This window comes from Sorex fumeus, unplaced genomic scaffold (genome assembly GCF_029834395.1).
Source record: "Sorex fumeus unplaced genomic scaffold, SorFum_2.1 ptg000045l, whole genome shotgun sequence".
Classification (NCBI taxonomy): domain Eukaryota; kingdom Metazoa; phylum Chordata; class Mammalia; order Eulipotyphla; family Soricidae; genus Sorex; species Sorex fumeus.
The window spans coordinates 2,902,578-2,923,937 of record NW_026606102.1 but is presented as its reverse complement, the minus strand read 5'-3'; the positions used below and the strand labels follow the sequence as shown (position 1 = coordinate 2,923,937).

Here is a 21,360-nt window from a genome sequence, read left to right as displayed (position 1 = left end):
GGAAGCGCTGAAATTGGCCATTTTTCTTTACAAAGCAAGGTGGGATATCACCACATGAAAGGTGCCTGGTGGGGTAAAATTACAGCACCAAATTTGACAGGGTTCAAATTAGGAGGCAACCAACCTTAGAGGGAAAAATATTGTTTTTTTTTTTTTAACAGATACATATATAAAAAGCACACAAGGCTCAACCTTTAACAACATGTTAATGATCTCTTATAGAAGGGCTCCATGGTTTCTGGGTGAAATACAACAATCTTCACACTCTTTCCTCTAAGGATGCGTTTTTGTAGCATTTTCAGCGGTTTTTCGTAACACAATACAGAATATATTATTTCAGTTCTGTTTCTCGGTAGGGATTAGGGTTTGGGATGGAAACACTCGAAATACAGTGGTGAGAAGGTAGAATGGTGGTGGAATTGGTGTTTGAATATTAACTGTAACCAAAAATTGTGAACTACTTCATACAATAAAAAAATAATTTAAAAATATAAGAAAGGTGGGGGAGTATCTGATCAAAAGCTGTGACCCCAGGAGAAAGCCCAGTCTTTGAGAGCCGTCTGGGAGGAATGGGCTCTGCAACCAGCGCGTGGTCCTGAGATCCTTTCCTCAGGGTTCGAATCCAGGGCAGCCAGCGTTGTTTTGGTTCCCCTAGCTTGAACTTGGCTCTTTTTTTTTTTTTTTTGGCTTTTTGGGTCACACTGGGCAATGCTCGGGGTTACTCCTGACTTTGCACATAGGAATTACTCCTGGTGGTGCTCAAGGGACCATATAGGATGCTGGGAATCAAACCAGGGTCGACCACATGTAAGGCAAACGCCCTACCCGCTGTGCTCTCGCTCCAGCCCCTGGACTTGGCTCCCTTAGGAGTAGTGTCGCGGTTACCTGTTGCCTTCCAAACCAGCCCCATAGAACAATTATTTCTCTGTTTCAGATGCAGAGAATCAGGCATGCACGCCCAGCATGGCTAGGGTAGATTATCTCTAGCTGCCTGCTGCCTGAAGATTGCACGGCAGGGTCTGGAAAGAGCTGGAAGCTTCTTCACTCTTCTCCAGAGCACTGGCTAGGATGGTAGAAATGACTGGCCCTCAAGAGTGGATCATGCCCTGTGGCCTCTCCATGTGTTTCTCTCTTTTTTGTGTGTGGGGGAGGGGTCACACCTGGTGATCCTCTGATGTTACTCCTGGTTCATACACTCAAAAATCACTCCAGGAAGTGCTCAGGGGACCATATGGGCTGCTGGGAATCGAACCCGGGTCAGCTGCATGCAAGGCAAATGCCCTACCCCCTGTGGTTATCGCTCCAGCCCCTCTCCATGTGCCTTTAGATGTGTGAAAACCAGGGCGCCATGATGCGAGTTCCCGGAGAAGCCAGAGCTTCCTCTGCTTGTAGGAGGGTCACCCGAGTTACCTTGGCACTGCTTGGTGGCACCATCAGGAGCAGTTTGGGTGGAGAGAATATAATCCACAGCCAGGAGACTTTCAGAATTGCCGATGTTTCTGAGTCTTCTAGGATGGGGCTGGACGGGGGCTCAGAGGGCGGAGTATATGCTTTGTTGGCATGCAGGAAGCCTGGGTTTGTTTCCCAGGACTGCCAGTGTCCTGAGCATCTCCAAGATCAACTCCCCAACATCACCAGGGGCAGCCCCCAAACAGGCAGAGGCTCTAGGATTATGGATTCATCTTGGGGTATGCTAGGCCCCTAGCTGTAGCAAAGCTGGGTGACAGTCTTGTCTTGGTGACAACAGCCATTTCACTTTGTCATTAGTTGAAAGTAATAGGTAAACAAACACCTGTGGGTCACACTGGTGATGCTCAGGGGTCACTCCTGGCTTTGCACTGAGAATTACTCCTGGAAGTCCTTGGGAGACTATATGGGATGCCAGGGATCGAACCAAAGTTGGCCGTGTGCAAGGCAAGCTACCTACCCTCTGTCTCTCTCTGGCTCCTGGATTTTTAATTTTATGGCATGTGTATTGCATATATTTTTATATGTGGGAGAGAAATGATTGCACATTTCATTGCCATGTTAGAAGAGAATTTATGTAGGCACTGGGAAACGATTCTGTTACACGTAATTTTTACCCTTTTATAGAACACATGTGTTGTTGGATGATGAAGAACAATACTCTTGATCTATGTAGGTGGAAGGTTAATCTATCAATTATATATATTAAATTACTTGATCACTTGATCACTTGACATCCCGTTATTCATCAGTTTGCTCTGTCACCTGCTAGTGTAGCCCAATGGCATCTGCTTACCTTAGGAACACGAAGAGCCTAAAACCCATCATTCACGGTCTTGACAAAGAAGTCTGACCATCTCGTAGGTGGGCAGCCACATGATCTTTTGATGTCCCATGGAATCCGTGGAATCCAGTCGATAATGGTTCTGGTCCAGTGGTCGTCTCCAAATTGCATTATGCATTACGCATCCAGCCCATCTGATTTTCGATGTCTTGGCAAACGAGACAGCATCCCTGATTCTTGATCATCGACGAAGGTCGGAACTCTGGATTCTTTCTCTCACTTGAGTGAAGCGTGATACTCCAAGCATAGCTCTTTCGATTCCTCATTGGGAGACCCGAATAGCGTTCTCATCCTGTTTTCATAGGGCCCAGGTCTCTGAGGCATATGTTAATCACATCAACCTCAAAAGGCAAATTTGGCCCTAATGGAATTTCTGGAAATGCATATTGTTGTATGTTTGCAAAGTCAACTTCTAATGTTTTTAAAGAAGTCATTAAACTTTAGACCAAAAGTTAAAGATAGAGATCTCTCAGGTAAATTTTTCTTTTTTATCTTTCTTTATTCACCAATCTTTTTTTGTTTTTGGACCACTCAGGGCTTACTCTTGGCTGTGCTCTGGGTTCACTCCTGGTGGACTTCAGGGATTTTATGGGGAGCCAAGTATCAAACCTGGGTCTGTCATGAGCAAGACAGTCACCCTACCTGCTGGACTCTCACTCTGGCCTCTTTGAGTTATTGTTGTTCTTGTTCTGTATGCAGTGGACAGACTACATGCTAGGTGCTGAAGACACAGACACAGACATTAGAAGTACCTGATAATGGTTTCATCGGATATTAAACAAGAAGTAGCATTAGGTATAGGATGTCTTCTGAGGAGGGATAGATAGGCAACCTTATGAGGTTATGCAGTCAGAATTTTAAACTCAACCTGATACTTTGTTTCTCTTAATTACTCGAAACAAAAGGAGGAAAAAAAAGAATTGTTAGTATAAGTACTGTTTCAAAAAGGGACCGGTCTGTGGATGGAAAGAAGGCTTAGAGGGATGGTGTAAGCATGCATGGGAGCCCAAGTTTGGTCCGCAATACCCCATTGTCTCGCGAGCACCCTGGTGGTTCCTGGCACCTCTAGATCTGAGGATGGAACCTCAAGCCTACTGGCCCCCAGACTGCTGAGCACTCAGGGAGCCCCATAGCCCTGTCACCTGATCTCCAGGTGACAGACCGTCCTGTTTGTATTTGGGGTATGTTTCATTTTTTTATCAGTTGTACTTTGGTTTTGGGGCCACTCCTGACTATCCTCATGACCTGATTATCCTCAGGGCTTACTCCTGGCTTTGTGGGACCGTATGGGGTGCTGGGGATTGAACCCGGGTCGGCCCTGTGCAAGGCAAGTACTGTCCTCCCCAGGTACATTTTAAAGAGCAATAGATTGAGAAAAAAGCCTGTTTCATATTGCTTTTGTGAAGAAAAGGACATTTGTAAATATTAAATTTTGTTAGATGTTTCTCTTGAGGACCAGGTACCAGGTGAGTGACTGGAAAACTAAGCTGAAATATTGCCAAGGAACTATTGACTGAATTACAAATTGAGATTATTACCTTTGATGTGTTTTTGCCTGAGAGGGATTCCTCAAATGGGACACCATGAACAAGTGGGCCAATATACGTCTTGGTTGTGGAGTGTTATCCTGTGCTCTGTAGATCATTGAGTATCATCCTGGCCTGAACCCCATTGGATGCCAGGACATTCTCCACCAAGTGTGACCATCAAAATTGTTCTCGAATTCTGTTAAATGTCCCTGGGTTGACAGTGGTGATAGTCCCAAATCCTCCAGGGGTAACATACTGTTTCGATAGATTTTATTGCAGTGCCTTAAGGGAGAGAATCCATATTAAAGGAGGGCAAAACTTACCAAAAGTAGTAACAGTAGGTCAAGGAGTAGAATTATAGGTGGACACATTGATTTGTCCAGTACAAAATTCCTCCTTTGAAAATGCAAGAGTGACTTGGCCAAGTCATCATCAGATTAAACGTTACACTGTCAGCCCCTAATGGGGTCTTCTGATGCTTCCACATGTGATCGTTCATGCGTTATTGCATGCAGTCGAGACCTTCTGCTCATTGAATTGACCCACTTACCAGCTCCCAAACATCACGGGGAAAAAAATCCGATTTTGAAATGGATTTGAAAACTCCCGAATGAAGACGTGCTAACGCGGCACCTTGGCCCTGGCCTGCGAGCGATCGGATTATGTGAGAGGCCTGACCCCAAGGAGGCAATTAGCTCTCCTCTGGTGTATGAGTAATGAATAGCTCTCCAAAACCAATTAGCTCTAATTCTATCCAGCATTGCATTTGGGTAGCGTTCTATTTAAGGGGAAGAAAAACAACACTGTCCCTTAGAGATCTGCAATTAAGCTGTGATATTGGATGAGAACAATGGAGGGGGATGCAGTGGGCTTACCAATTTGCTCTTGTTAGCCACACGTAGAACGTAAATGATGATGAAGTGTTCTGTTCGCTGGAGTTAAAGAAGACATTCATTCATCTTAAAGGTGTAGCAGCCAAAATATGATGGCATTCTCAATGCAGATTCATTTGTATGGGGCTATCACTACGTTCACATGGAAGATCATGTGTATGTGCCCTGGAATTGTTTACAGGAGAGTCATATGCCCCCTACCCCTTTCTGTATGTTTCTCTTCCAAATTGCTATGAACGCAAGAACCACTGGGTTTCCCCTCATTTTCTGTCATTTCTCCCTAATGCCCACTGTTCTGCAGATGGTTCTAGCCAGAGACCTTAGTGCCGTCTAGCTCATTGATTGATGGATCACAACTTTCTACGGTCATTCTGAATGCCTCATTATCTGTTACAAAAGATTTTGGTGCTGAATCTCCCCTGACTTTTGTGTCTTGGTGATCTATAGTGCCAAGAGAGGGACTTGGTGGTTTTATGTGACTTCCAGTTAACTAGACTTGGGATAAACGGTTTGGGATACATGTTCACGGTTTTCGGAGCAAAAGGATCGCGGGGTTTGCTTGTCATTGACTTTCGATTGATTGTGCTCACTGTCCTCCTGCAGCTAGCCAAAAAAATCCGAGAGAAGTTCAACCGGTACTTGGACGTGGTGAACCGGAACAAGCAGGTGGTGGAGGCGTCCTACACGGCTCACCTGACCTCTCCCCTCACCGCCATTCAAGACTGCTGCACCATCCCGCCATCCATGATGGAGTAAGTTGGACAAGCTCCAGCCCTGGCTGGCGCCCTGAATGGAACTGCCTTCCACTTGTTTGCCAAATGCACATTTGCTGCACCTGAACAGTAGTTCTCCCTTCTATAAGCCTTTTATCTTTGACATAAACCCATCACTTAAAGAAGTATGACTAAGGGTAAGATCAATAGCACAGAGGGTAGGGCGTTTGCCTTACACGCAGCCGACACAAGTTCGATCCCCGGCATCCCATATGGTCCCCCGAGCACTGCCAGGAGTAATTCCTGAGTGAAGAGCCAGGAGTTACCCCTGAGCATTGCTGGATGTGACCCAAAAAGAAAAAAAAATGAAGCGTGACTAGGTATTCTCTATCCATGAAACTCCTAAACAATCCCTGTCCTTGCCCCTTAAATTTTTCTTTTCTTTTTTTTTTAACTGAGTTTAGATTCAGTAATATCAAATGTGAAGCTGGAGCAGGTAGGGTGTTTGCCTTGTAGGAGGCCAACTCAGGTTTGATCTCTGGCATCCCATGTGGTCCTCCAGCAACGCCAGGAATAATTCCTGAGTGCAGAGCCAGGTATAACCCCTGAGCATCACTGGGTGGGGCCCAAAAACCAAAAAAGAAAGAAGGAAAAAAGAAGTAGCAAATGTTGTCTGAGTTGACGAAATCTAGAGTATAGGAAATATTTTGTCTTGTACATCTGCTAAGTCATGAATCAGATCATCTTTCGGATTTGGGGTAATTTGCTTAATTGAAGGGAGTGATTTTTGTCCTTTACAAGAGCTGCAGACAATCCTAGGTCTTATTTCAGATACTTATCTTCATTACTACCAAGGGAAAGTGTGGTTTCCAATGCTGTTGAAACCAAACTGGTATGCTGTATGGTTGAGATTTTTTTTTAATGCTTTGGCCCAGTGATATTTATATGGGAGAACTTTCAGGTCATTGTGTTGCTAAAAATGGGAGTGGAATCATCCCTTGTCTAAAGGGGCAGAGACATTAACCCTCGAATTTGATTTGGTCTCTCATTAGCTGCGCGGCTTTAATCAAGTGTTTTATTTTTTGTGCAGTTTTGTTACTGAATAATCTTTATCACATTATACCGACTGTTAATGGCTATTTAGAATGATAACAGCCTAATTTAAACCTCATGCGCCTGTCAATGGTCCCAAATTATAGTGTTTTGTTCCTCTCTTGGCACTGTAAGTATGCTCTGGAGAGAGAACCTGTTTTGTTCTCTTTCCAGCTGGGATGTGAGGATATCCCTTTCTTTCTCACTTGCCCTGCTGCTGGGAGCAACTCGTCCTGTCCTAGTTGGTTCTCAGTTCAGTTGGACGGGAATGCCTCTAGGAACGGGACTGTCTGGGTGCAAATCCTACCTCAAGCGCTCAGGATTCAGAGGGCCCAGGTATTGGGTGCCTTTGAGACTCCCCAACTTTTTCTATAGGACACTGTACTCAGTACCTCCCACAGTCCGTGGACTGCCACCAAGAGCCAGCAGGCAAGTACTTGGTGAACAGGAATGCGCTGAGCAAATATTAGCCCTAAGCATTGATATATTTCAGTATCGGTATGAGTACTTCGTTAAAAATAATACTTTTAGATGTAATCAAAGGAGAAGTCCTTTTTATTGTGGGGATACCATTGGAATGTGCTTGAGGTGTAGGGAAAAAACATGCTTTGGTAATCGTATGGATTGGGAAGGGATCTTAAGACTTTCACGTCACCGTCCAGAGCTCCAAAGTTGTTTTATTCTCATAATGAAACTTTTAAATTCTACTTTTACACTAGGTTGGGTTTTTTTAAAATGTTATTATTTTTTATTTTTTGCTTTTTGGGTCATACCCAGCGATGCACAAGGGTTACTCCTGGCTCATGCACTCAGGAATTACTCCTGGTGGTGCTCAGGGGACCATATGGGATGCCGTGGATCGAACCCGGGTCGGCTGCATGCAAGGCAAATGCCCTACCCTTCTGTGCTATTGCTCCAGCCCCTGTTTTTTTTTTTTAATGCAGTGTACTATTGTAGCACTGTAGTAACTCATCCCGTTGTTCATCTATTTGCTCAAGCGGGAACCAATAACGTCTCCATTGTGAGACTTGTTACTGTTTTTGGCATATCGAATATGTCAAGGGGAGCTTGCCAGGCCCTGCTGTGCAGGCAGGATACTCCCGGTAGCTTGCTGGGCTCTCCGAGAGGGATGGAGGAATCGAACCCAGGTCAGCCACGTGCAGGGCATGCCCTACCTGCACCGTATACTACGTGTAACTCCCAAGCCTTATAATTCCTTATAGTTCGCTAAAGCCCTCCTCCCCCCAACACACAGACACACACATAATCATTCTCTCCCTCTCTCTCTCTCTCTCTCTCTCTCTCTCTCTCTCTCTCTCTCTCTCTCTCTCTCATACACACACACATTCATCCTGCTTCCATCAATCTGTATTTTGTATTTAAGAGTTTAGGTGGTTGTTGTTTTCTGTTTCTTTTTTTCTAACTTTATTTACACACCCTGGTTTACAAAGTTGTCCATAATCCAGTTGTTTTGGGCACTCAGTGTTCCCACACCAATCTCACCACCAGTATAACCTTTCCTCCGCTGATGTCCCCTGTCTCCCACCCACCCTCCAAGCCTGTCCCCTGAGCAGGCACAAAATAATTTATTTTCTGTTTCTTTGTTATAACAAAATGTTAAATGAAATTATCAAAAAATATTTCCAGAAAAGAAAATTTGTGAAATTGTCATGTCTCAACAAAGGTTATTTTAGTCGTTGTCTGAGGATTTACTGAGCTGTTTGTAGCTCTTTGAGCCTTCTGTGTTATTGTTTTTGTTTATTGAGCTTAGTGGACTTCTATGTTACTTTCCAATCCAGGTTGCTGTGCTGGGATGGTTCTTTGGCCTGAGCACACCTGCCGGGGCTTTGGCAATAAGGAGAGTGAGCATAGAGGTCAGAGAAGGCCCCAGAGTTGGCAGCCTAAAGTCCCATGTACCTGGAGGTTTCATGAACTCGCCATCTCTTCTGAGATTAATCCTATTGTTTTGCATTTTTTAAATTCCACATTTCAATGAGATCCTCTGACCTTTGTCTTTCTGCTTCACTCAACCTCATGCCCCCAAGATTCAGCTGTGTTGTACCTGGGAATTTGTGAGTGAATGCTATTCCATTGCATTATGCTTCTACCACAGTTTCTTTTTTTCATCCATCTGTAAACACTTGCAAATAGGAGGGGTGTTCCCCGTGGATCAATTATTACAAATAATGCTGCAGTGAATACGGCCATACAGATAACTTTTTCTTTTTCTTTTTTAAATTTTTGAAGATCTGTGAGATGGATCATTACTGAGTTGTTCATGATTAGATTTCAGTCATACAATGATCCATCCAAATATCCAACCCTCCATCAGTGTACATTTTCCACCACCAATGTTTCCCATTTCCACCCCACCATTCCCCAACAATCCACCCCTGCCCCCAAACACACACACACACACACACACACACACACACACACACACACACACACACACACACCCTGAGTATTGTAGGCACTTTTCTTCTCTCTCTCATTTTGTGCATTATGATTTGCAATATAGGTACTAAGAGATCATCATGTTTGATCAGGGTGTTCAGTATTTTTATCGGGAAGGTAAGGTTGGAGTTGCTTTTTTAACTGGATGGCAGCTTTGGCATATGGATGTGACCGCCACGGCTTCTAGAAGTATAGGGAGGTGGGAGGAGGAGGTAGCCCATTCTGACCCCGAGAAAGCTTGGAGATTTCAGTCACAAAACCTGCATACCCTAATTTTCAACAGGTTAACATCTCAGTGAGGTCCATCTTGGCCGTGGGTATGGCAGCAATGTGGGAGCAAGCGGCTGCCAAGGGCTCTGCTTGGGCAGGCACCAGGCTGACCCTTCCCTACCCATATACCCCTCTCTGTCCAGCCTTCCGTGGGTCTGAGATTAACTATAGCTTTTGATCTCTTTCGAGATTTATTTATGGGTCTCTGAAATAAGGCCAATAAATAAGCTTGTATAGCTGTGCCCATGGTGGTTTGTGGGCATGACTCCCACATACCTAACTTTTGGCCATTTAATTTCTTTGGGAAAGTTGGTCCCAAGTTTTTGGGGTCTGGCCAGAGGCACAACAGCAATTTTGGGGTATCAGGAAGCCTGAAGGCACCATCAGGGTGCTGATGCACTTGCCCCGCAGGTATAAGTTAACCTGCTGGTGGCACCGCACCCCACCCACCAGATAACTTTTTCAAGTTAGTGTTTTCATTTTCCACAGATAAACTACCCGGGAGTGGAATGGTTGGACCTGATGGGAGTTGTGTTTGCGATTCTCTAACAACTCTCTGTGCTGTTTTCCATTATGACTGTTGTGTTCCTACCCAGCATGCCTGGCTTGGAGTCCCCTGTCTCCACATGCTCCGCAAAGGTTGACAGTATTTGTTTCTCTGATACTCGCCAGCCTAACAAGTATGAGGAGACCTCTCCTAGTCATTGGGGTTCGTGTCTTCCTGACAGTCAGTGGTGTCGCATTCCTTTTCTTCCTATTGACCTTTATTTGTTGGTCATCCGTCATGTCATCTGTTCTTATTTACCTCATTTATCAGCTGTTCATCATCTTTGAAAAAAATGTTTGCTCAGATCCTCTGACGGTAATTTTTTTTTTCTTTTTGGGCCACACCCAGCGATGCACAGTTGTTACTCCTGGTTTTGCACTCAGGAATTACTCCTGGTGGTGTTCAGGGGACCTTATGGGATGCTGGGAATCAAATCCAGGTTGGCCGCGTGCAAGGCAAATGCCCTGCTCTCTGCACTATAATAGCTCCAGTCCCTATGACTTACTTTAATCAGACTGACTGTGTCTTCACTCTGAGTGTGAATCCCTTATATGCTTTGCATAGCCACCCCTAATCAGGTCTGTGCTTGGTAAGTGTTTTCTCCCGTTCCATGTATAGTTTTGTTTTGCTGGTAGTTCCTTTTATATTAGTTAGCATCAGTAACTAATGTCACTGACACATAACAAAAATGGCTTTAGGTCTTGACAACCTTCTGTCTTATCTAAAAGCAGGAGTGCAGATGTCGGGGAGGGGGGGTTGTTGTTGTTCTTCTTCTTCTTTGTTGTTGTTGTAATTTTAATAAAACATTTATTGGAACTAGAAAGGAAAAGAAGAGAGACTTCCCAGCTAGGAAGTAACTTAGTATAGGACTTTGTTCAGGGACAGATGTGTTTTGAACCAAAGAGGTAGAAATCTCTTTTTAGAGAAATCTCATGAATTTTTTTTTTTGCTTTGCTTTTTTGGACCACACCCAGCAATGCACAGGGGTTATTCCTGGCTCTGCGCTCAGGAATTACTCCTGGTGGTGCTCGGGGGACCATATGGGGTGCTGGGACTTGAACCCAGGTTGGCTATGTGCAAGGGAAACGCCCTACCCGCTGTGCTATGGCTCCAGCCCCCTATCTCATGAACTTTAGATGGTGGTTTTCAACCAGGGGAGAGCTTAAACCTCCTTCGGATGCCAAGCAACATGTGGCAGTGTTAGAAAACCTTGGTTTTTGTTTGCTTTTGTTTGTGGGTGGCCATACTCGGTGCTTGTTTAGGGACCATTCCTGGCATTGTCCTCAGCATTGACCCCTGCCAATGCCAGGGGGACCATGTACCATGCCGGGTATCTAATCAGAGTCAGCTGCATGTAACGCAAGTGCCTCGCCCTGCACTGTCTCTCTGATCTGGAAATCACGTTTTATTCCTGCTAATCCCATTCCTACTACTACCACCACTTACTAGTGGCTTAGGAATCCACTTTTTCTCCTTCCCATTAATTACCTGCTTGGTGAATGTCTATTGATGTTCCAAGAAGTAACTTAGTCATTTGTCTCTAGATAGTGCCCTGGTCACTCTTTCCTTCTCTTATGTTGTTCCCTGGCCCCCAGAAGAATTGTTGCTCCCTTAACTCCTCTCTCTCTCTCTCTCTCTGTTTCTTCCTGTTCCTGAGTAGGAGCGAATGTGTCACATTGTCTGTCACCTTCACTTCTGCACAGGGGTGACTAGGTAACACCCCATTCATGTTTCCATAGCAACCCACTCTTAAACTTGGGTCTAATCACCACTTGTTGGAATTTGAATTGGCTTGAATACTGGGTTGAGTAAATGGATGTTCTCCTCACAAGAAAACTAAATGTAGGCTGGGGAGATAGTACTGGTGCTTGCTTTAATGCATGCATGTGACCTAAGTTCAATCCCCAGATCCCCAGTGTCCTGAACAACTGTCCGGTGTCACCCCCAAATAAGAAGAAATTTAAATATTCATGAGAAAGGGCAAATACTAAACATAATGCAAGTCAGACGTGTTTATGAGAGGGATATATAAAGGCAATGTGTCATTCAAGAAGAGAGATGCTTGTAAATGCCCCAAATGTCTTAGCAGGATGAGTTTTGGAAATGACTCACACCCAATAAAAGTTCCTGTGCTTAAAGTGCATGAAAGGAAAGAACTGAAAAGAACTTCCGCTTTCTGAAATTGGCAGTCCCTGGAAGCACACACGCATCAGGCTAGGAAGCCTGATGCAAACTTTGGGGTTCAGAATGTGAGGTGCCATACAGATGCACCCCAGCATCTTTGCTCTGCCTTTTGGTGCACAGAATAAACCCAAAACTATTGATTTCTGCCCTTCAGCCCCTCCTCTTTTTTTAATGTATATTTTTGGGGTGTTTGGGCCATAGCAGGCAGTACTCAGGATCTACTCAGTCAGGGTCACTTCAGGAGTGACCCCTGGCATTGCTCGGGGGACCAGAGGTGATGCTGGGGGTTGAACTGAGGTCACGCAAAGGCAAAGTAGGTGAGTCTCACCTTTGTTATGTCTTCCCCGCTGTATGCTCGCCTGCCCTTGGGCTTTCTTATTGCGTTCTGGCAAAAATCCAGGAAATGCAGCTGGCCTAGTGGGGGGGCCCTGGACTAAGACAGGTGTAGAAAGGGGCTGCTGATGGAACAAGCACTTTAGAAGCACCCAAAAGAACCCCGTCTCTTGAGTGAACCAAGTTCAGGGACAGATCATCAAAAAGGAACAACAGTCTGGAAACACCAGAGCGAGGCTGTCTCAGCTGCCCCAGCAAGGAAGACACAGAGATAGGCAGCTTCAACCCAAGGGATTCAGGAATGTTCTCTAGTCTGCCCAATGAACTATCTCTCCCTGGCCCGAGCAGTGAGATTTTGGAGGAAGGAAACAAAAGGATGAAATATGCTTGGCAGGGATTTGACCTTCAACTTGGGTGTGCTGGTAGAGCCAGTCTGGGTTTCTTTTTTCCTTTTTTTAAGATTTTTAAAAAATTTAATTTAATGTTTTTTTAAATTTTTAAAAAATTTTTAATGAATCACCGTGAGATGCAGTTGCAGAATTACAAACTTTCATGCTTACGTTTCAGTCATACAGTGATCGAGTTCCCATCCCCCTACCAGTGACCATTCTCCATCACCAGTGTTCCCAGTCTCCCTCCCACCTCCCAACCCCCACCCCCCACCCCTGTCCCTGCCTCTGTGGCAGGTGCATTCCCTTTTACTCTCTGTCTCCTTTAGGGTGCTGGGGTCTGCAATGCAGGTATTAAGTGGCCATCATGTTCGGATTATCAGTCTGGGTTTCTCTTCTGGGCTTCAGTCACAGACCCTAGGAGCTGGGGCATAGGGAGAGGGCAAGCTCTGGGGGAACTATGTGTCCACCGACCCCCGCTTCTAGGAACTGGCATGCTGTGTGCCCTCGTGTCTCAGCTGCAGGAACCCTGGCCGCTTCAGTCGCGCTTTCTGTGCGTCAATATTTGCTCATGGGGTGAGGACCGGGGCCAGACCTGATTTTCGTCTTGACTGCAGGAGGACTGGGTGGTGGGGAAGTGGGAATCTCTGAGCCACTTGAACTTTCGGCAGAGACGCCAGTACGCGTGGTCCCGTCTTCGTAGTTGTTTGCATCTGAGTGTTGGTACTATGGATTGAAGTTCTAAGATGAGTTTTGAAAAGCTTTCCCCTTTTCCTCTGCTGTTGCCACATGTTGTGCTATGTTACCGGTTGCATCCTCTGCTGTGGTCCTGGGGATTCCTAAGCATCGTGCCACCGGCCAGCAACACACTGGGCATCGGGGGCAATGCGGAGATCTGATGGCAACATAGACACATGTTCTACGACAGCGCCATAGGCAGGCACCTCTGAGAGGTAGCCTGGGCAGGTGATTCAGTTCTCTCAGCTCGATTCCATCATTCATAATGATGAACTTGAGCATACACATATATACGTGCGTGCACGTGGGTGTGTGTGTGTGTGTGTGTGTGTGTGTGTGTGTGTGTGTGTGTGTGTGTACCCAGGATGAATTTAGGAACGTGAACTTCCAAAATTCCTATAGCAATGTCCCTTTCTGCCCGTTTGTTCATTCATTCTGTATTCAGGGTCATGAGTGGGTCAGGCATGGGGTGATATGCTCTCAAGGAATTGTTAACCAGCAAGTGTTAGAGGCTGGGAGGGCATCATGAGAGACAGAGTGTGCCAGTGTTTCCTCAGGGGAATCCTGACTCGTAGAGGAGAATGGTCATGAGCCGGGGTCTCTGAGCTAGCCCAGGGAAGGAGGACTCATCCGGGAAGGGAACAGGGAGCAAAAAGCCAGGAGCCAGGGGAGGGAAGCGGTAGATGATTGGGGACTGTCGCTGTGGACGCTGGGTTCTACAGGGAGGAAAGGCATGTCATTTTGTTTTTTGTTTTTGGGGGTTTTTTTGGTTTGTGTTTAGATTTTTATTAGTGAAACACCGTGAGGTACAGTTGTAGATTTATAAATTTTTGTGCTTGGGTTTCAGTTATACAATGATCGAATATCCATCCCTCCACCAGTGCCCATTCTCCACCACCACTGATCCCAGTATCCCTTCCACCCCAACCCCCATCCCCCCCATCCTACCCTGCCTCTGTGGCAGGGAATTCCCCTTTGTTCTCTCTCTCCTTTTACCGTCTCTCCTTTTGGGTGCTGTGGTTTGCAAAAGAGACATTGAGTGGCAATCATGTTCGGTCTAAAGTCTACTTTCAGCATGCATCTCCCATCCTGGGGGGATCCTCCCAACACCCTTTATTTGGTGCTCCCTTCTCTATCTGAGCTGCCTTTTCCCCTAGCATGTGTGGCTGGCCTCCAAGCCATGGAGCAAAATTCCTGATACTAATCTCAGCCATTCTTGGGTGTTAGTCTCCTATTTTGTTACTTTATGTTCCCCAGATGAATGCAATCTTTCTAGGCAGGCATGTCATTTTGGACACACTGATTGGTGGCAATGAAAGATTCATCCTAAGGAGAGGTAAGGTGCCTGCCACATGGGACGGACCTAAAACTCCAGGAAAATAAGTAGGAAACTCCAGGAAGCATCTCAAGAAAGCGCGTGGGCTGGGGTTCCCCAGCTAACCCTTCAGTGTGGTTGCAGAGCACACTCAGTCTATTTTGGTTTGGTTTTGCTTGTGTTTTTTTTGGGGGGGGGGCACACCTGGATGTTCTCACGGACTTGCTCTTAGCAGTGTGCTCAGGGATCACTCCTGGTGGGACCCAGGACCATGTGGGGTGCCAGGGACTCACCCCAGATTGGCCACATGGAAGGCAGGTACCCTCCCCAATGTTCTGTCGTTCCCGTTGCCAGAACACAATCTATCTGACTGCTCGGTTATATTGGAAACTGAAGGGTGGGGTTCAAAATTTGTTTTTTTCTTTCTTTAACGTATTCTTTGTAATGTAGACAAAAGCCACTATTGGTGATATGATTCCAGAGTTGAAATTGATTAGATAGCGAAGCTCCAATATTAAAATCGTTAAGTATGGAAAAAATCCATTTTTCAATAGGAAAATTGTTCTATCTCATTCCAGCGTTACAAAGTCCTTCTCTTAAGAATTTCCTAAGCTGTTCATTGCTCACTGAGCCTTTCTGTTTGCTGAGTTGAATTGTTGTCTGTGCTACTTTCTCATCTAAATTACTGTGTTCCTACTGAGATGTCAGTATTGAGGAACGAGGAAGGGTCATGTGGCTGCATATGCAGCTGTGCAATCAAGAGTCTTCAAGATCTGGGACCAGAGCAATAGCACAGTGGGGAGGGAGTCTGCCTTGCACGCGGCCAACCCAGATTTGAGTCTCACCATCCCATATGGTCCCCAGAGCACCGCCAGGAATAATTCCTGAGTGCAGAGTCAGGAATAAACCCTGTGCATCTTCAGGTATGACCCAAAAAGGGAAAAAAAAAAAAGAGTCTTCAGGATTTATGGTCTGGGCCAATGATTTATTTATTTTTAAATTTTAATGAATCACCATGAGATACAGTTAAAGACATACAAACTTGCATGATTGCGTTTACGTTTTGGTCAGACAGTGTTTGAGTACCCATCTCTCCAGTGATTTTACTGATCCGTTTTCCCCCCCTCTTCCTTTCCCTTTGTTGAGGCTCCTGTCATTGTCAAAATGATTGCCTGGGTGGCTGGTTTTGTCTGTTTGTTTGTTTGTTTTTAACTGGCTTGGCAGGGGGTGTTGCTTTGTGGTATCACATTGGCTTTACAAGGGAGAAGCTCAGGGTTCAATCCTGGTACCACACACCCCAAAATTGTAGTGCTCACAGGGACATGGCCAGTGTGCTTCAGGCTCTCTCTGTCTCTCTCTCTCTCTCTCTCTCACACACACACACACACAAAAACACACACACAAAACATGGACTTCCGTGCACTAGAGAACAAACTGTTCCTTTGTGGCATCAGGGGTCAGAGGCGGTTAGGAGTGCACCCAGCCCTTTGCCTTAAGCGAGCATGGGATGTGCAGCATCAGAATTGTGAGTGAGTGCTTCCACCTCTGGGCCGACCCCAGGCTCTGGCTTCTAGATTTTAAATGGAAATCAATTAATTACAGGATGAAAACAGGAGGCAAAGAGGCTTTTTGTTTGGTTGGTTTTTGTTGGCTGTGCTCAGGGCTTACTTCTGGCTCTGCACGCAGGGATTACTCTGGGCAGTACCCCAGGGGACCATCTGGGGTGCCGGGGAGCAATGCCCAGGTCAACCCTGTGCAAGGCTTGCCCCCTGCCCACTGTACTATCTCCAGCCCCATAAAGAGGCTTTTTTCAAGAGAGGATGACTTTGGCATCAGCCTGCTGGTGTCAGTGTTAAATTGCCCATAGAATGTTCTAGAGAGGCATTCGGACCAGCTTTTAAAAAAAAAAGCGTTTTTTCACTGTTTATCTTTCACAGATGATTCTCACCAACAGAGCTAGGTTGGTTTGGGATGAAACAATGTCTCTGGACCCTGCCACAGACCCTCCTGTGGGCATTCCTGTTTTGTTTTGTTTTCCTGGTAGGTCACACAGGGAGGGGGGTGGGGGGGGGGAACAACCCTGTGATCTGAAATGTTTAACCATGTGCTTTATTTCTTATCACTGCTGCCAGGGAAAAGCAAGCCTGGGGGGCCTGCCAGGTGCAACCACTCTTAGGACTCTTGTTCTTTTGTTTGGGGTCGTGAGGTCAAATCAGGTGACGGGCAGCCACGACCTGGACAGCTGAGCTTGAATTAGGTTGCGGGTCCTTTTGTGTCTGCAGGAAGCTGAGCTTGTGGGTTTGTCCCCCCGGAAATAAAACGCCTCAAGTCACAGTTGGTGGCCCCGTCCCACAGTGCCTTGAGGAAAGAGTCATCCCTGCAGGCAGGTGGGCTGGCATGGGTTTGAATTTTTGTGACTTTGGTACCAGAGCAACTGGAGGGGTGTTCAGAATTCAACAAGGGTTTTGCACCTTCCTGTTTGTTTTAGAGAGTGGCTTGGGCCATGTTAGGAAATAGGTATCCGCGTGGCTACTTTAGAAAAAGACCGTCTGCTGGTTTTGGTTTCTGTCCATATGTTGGGGTTTGAGGGTGCATCCCTTAGCATGTGGGAGCCATAGCTGACTCTGTTCAGGAGTGATCCCTGGGATCACACCAGGGTGAGCTGTGTGCCTGACCCTTTACTGTCTCTCCAGCCCCATTCAGGTTTACTCCCGGCTCTGTGCTCAGATTCATTCCTGGCCAGGTTTCGGGAACCGTAAGCGCTACCAGAAATTGAACCATGTGCCAGGCAAACACCAGCTCAGCCAACCCCCCTGCCAGCTATGCTATCTCTTCAGCCCTTCTTGTGTCAGAAATCTTCTAAAGAGAAAATCTTTTGGGAAGGGGTGGGGGGAGTCACACCCAGTGATGCTTAGGAGTTACTCCTGACTCTGCACTCAGGAATGACTCCTGGTGGTGTTTGGGCAACCATGTGGGATACTGGGAACCAACCCTACGATGGTAAAGTGAAAAGCAAGAATCCTAGCTTCCGTTCTATTGCTCCGGCCCCAGGACAAAAATCTTTTGACTCAATCAAGTTGGAGTGGCATGTGATGAACTATGTGTTCCTGCTTAGAACCAAGCGTGGGCTCTCGTGTGCATCTCTGCAGTATTTCAGTGTGTGTTTATGTGTGTGTACGTGTGTGTGTGTGTGTGTGTGTGCATGTGTGTCTCCCCACAGCCTTAGGAGCCTGAAAGTCCTGTCTCATCCCTGCCCTTGTGTGAACCCCATGACCAACCTGCTTTCCAGACCTCCCTTCTTCACCGCAAGAAGGACAGGGCGTGACTACACAGCTTAGAAGACTACGTCTCCTCTCTTGCCTTCTGTGGCTGTGCACAAGAGTTGGTCCTGTGTTTCCTCTCTGTCTTTCTTCATAAAAAATCTGGCCTCTGAACCAAACTCACTGTCTGGCCGTGTCAGCGTTAAGAGACAGTCACTCACCAGGCTGAGCAGAAGGTCCCCTTGCCAGCACCACCCAGTGTGGCCAAAAAAGCTAGGGAGGGAAAAGCCATGCTGATCAGAGGGCCGCACCCCTGTCCCATGTCTGCGTTTTCTTGTGTGGAATAATCCAAGAAGATTCGATGTAGGATCCCTAAACTAACCTGCCGACAGCTGATGTCCCCAGGTTGCTCAGGGCCTCAAGCCCGCATAAGCCCGGGCTCCTCGCTCCTGTGAAGGCCTGTGGGCCCCGACTGTCCCGTGTCTGGTGCCCTGTGTTTTCTCCTGAGTAGTTTTGGGGGGATCCTTTCCTTCCCTGCAGATGTGTGCCTGAGAGATGGGTCACTGGCTCGCTCTGACACTCCTGTGCTGCCCTTTGAGGTCTGCCACCTGCTTATCGTTGTCTGCCATCGACCCGCTGCCCAGTGTCCTGTCTGAGGCAAGGCCCATGGTCATTGGTCATCTCTGGGCTCCACCAGTCTGGATCGGGGCCGTGGGGGATTGGGTGGAGGGGTTCTGCATCTGCCCAGCCGCCAGCTTGGGCCTGGGGATAAACACGGGTGAGAGTCTCTCACTTTGTGTCTTTCTTTCTAGCAAGGGAGAAAGAGCCAGAAAGGGCATCAAGGTCCTACTAGAGTCCAGGGGAGCAGAATGGGCAAAGGCCATGGAGTTGCCCAGGGGAAGCCCAGGGACCCCCATCAGACCTCTGCCCCAACCAGGGCTACGCTGAACGTAGCCTGTGGCGGAGAGCTCCCTCCCCCACTCCCCACACCCTGGTGCCCCTTAGAGGTATAGTTTCACAAGCTTGTGTGAGAAAGTAGATTACAATTATGACCCTGGGCCAGGGAGAGGGCTGGAGTACATGGTTTGCACGAGGAAGCCTGGAGTTTAGTGCCCCCAACCCCTGCATGGATTGGGAGTAGCCCATGAGAACTATTAATGGGGGATCCCTTCTCTCCAGAGGTTGATCTCACCCCCAGGAAATCTGGAAGTGAGACCCAAGATGAGAGCAGGAGCCAGGGGGGAAGAGAAATCGGGCTGTGGGCTTGGTAATGGGCTGTGTTAGCCGCAGCTATTAGAACCTCACACGTCTTCCCTTCAAGGACAAGGGGCTGAGTTGCTGAGCCTGAAGATTTAATCCGTGTTACTGATAAGAATAAAAAGAATGTGCCTTATCTCTGCCATCTCTGCCCAGGTGGAAGGAAAAGCCAATTCAGGGAATTTGATTGCGCTGTCTTTGTCAGCTTTTCCGTTTGGTCCTTTAACTGAGGTGTTTGAGTACTAACCTCAGTCGGGCAGGCTGGTGGGTGGGGGGCGGGGAGGGGGGAGCTTGGAGCCTCATTAACTTTAGAGCTGTGATTTTTTTTTTCCTCCCCGCTTTTTGAAATGATCCCTCTCTTACCCCCGCACTCCTCCCCTCACTCAAACAGCCTTTAAATATTTGCCAGTGCAGATGTTTGATTTTTATCTTCGCTCTTTCTTTGTTTAACTTTATTCTCATGGGTGGTTAAGTGGAAGATAAGGGGGGCCTTGTTTAATTCTTTTCAACTGGTGTTGCTCAAATATTTGGAGAGCAGACACTTCCCAGAAAGAAGTGGGGACCCAGCTGAATGGAGGTGAAGTGTGAGGTCCCCCGTCCTATCTGTCATAAACCAGGGGGGATACTGGGCTCCTCCCAAGACTGGGACTCTGTGTGTGTGTGTGTGTGTGTGTGTGTGTGTGTGTGTGTGTGTGTGTGTGTGTGTGTTGGTGGCGGGGGGGGGGGGGTTGCTCTGGTCAGTGTGCATCTTTCTCTGCTGCCAGGCCTTCTTGGATGAATTTGATTTATTGTTGTTTTCCTTGGGTGGCCAACACCCAGTGCTGCTCAGACCTTATTCCTGGCTCAGCACTCAGGGTTTGCTCCTGACAGTGCTCAGGAACCCAGTGCAATGCCAGAGATCAAGGCGGGGTCAGCCGCATGCAAGATCTACCTCTCACCCCTGGACTCTCCCTCCAGCCCCTGCCACATCTTCTTTTAGAGGTGCTGGCTCATAAAGGGGCACAGCTCACTCGCTTCCTGCTGAAGCACAAGCTGTCCTCAAAGTGCAGTTGGGAAGGTCAGGGAAACCTGGGCCAGCCTGGCACCCCCGAGCACCCCCAGACTCCTCTGAACCCCGCACGCCAGCCTCTGATCTGTTATGGGATTGGCTTACAGAAGAGCTTTTTTGTTTGTTTGTTTCTTAGTTTTTTTCGTTTTTTAACCTTTTGCACCTGTCTCTGCACTTTAGTGATGATTAAAAGCCAGCAACCAAGTGGGGGAAAAAAATTCCCTTCCTCATTAGCTGTCATCCAATCCGCTTTGTTTATGAACTCAACTATGTGTTGAAGCCTCGCTGCTGTTCCGGAGAGCTCCGCAGGGATTTGCTTTTTAAACGGGTCCGTGAACAATAACCACATTTCGCCACAGCCCGGGGGCCCTCTCTGTGGGTGTGGGTTTTGTGCTGTGTGTGATAAATTGGGCAGGCTTCGCTGGAAGTACCGCGGGAAACGTGGGGTTCTGAATGATTTGCCTGGGAAATCACCTTCCATAGGCAATTTAAACAAAGCCAGAGAAAGAGACGCAGGAAGTAGAGCCCAACTGGTATTTGTGTGTGTCTCTCTCTCCTTTATCTCTCTCTCTTTCTAAACTGGGGCTCCGCGGCCAAGTTGATTTACACTGTGAACCGAGACTGAATGAAATCCAATTGGAAGTCACTTGAACACGGTTTTGATGTAAGATTCAAAGCTTCTGCAAATTCATTTTATCTTCTACATTTGCTGATCTCCTGCTTGTAAATCCTGTTGACGGAGAATAAAAATGACTGCAGCCTGATGGGAATTAAATGTCTGAAGTTCAAAGCAGTTTGCACATCAGAGCAAACGTCAATCAAATGAACATCTTGCAGGCCAGGCAGGGAGTGAATTTCTCCATGGGGAAGAGATCAAAGTGGGAGTCACACTTCTGTCTTCTCCCTCGGGATGCAGTTTCGATCAGTTGTTCATGAAAGTAAATCCAGGAGGAAGTTTTTGTTGTTCTTGTTTTTTTGTTGTGTGTGTGGTTCCCCCCCCCCCCCCCCCCCCCCCCCGCCTAAG

The 21,360-nt window shown here is 46.9% G+C and overlaps 1 protein-coding gene across 1 annotated transcript in view; it reads left to right on the top strand.

The window, feature by feature from the left end:
* The window catches only part of CACHD1 (cache domain containing 1), a 242,097-nt gene that overhangs the window by 131,305 nt on the left and 89,432 nt on the right, over positions 1-21,360 (top strand). Inside the window, exon 3 of the mRNA XM_056122231.1 lies at positions 5,337-5,485. Within this exon, the coding sequence (XP_055978206.1) occupies positions 5,337-5,485 (149 nt within the window). The remainder of the gene's footprint in view (positions 1-5,336; positions 5,486-21,360) is intronic.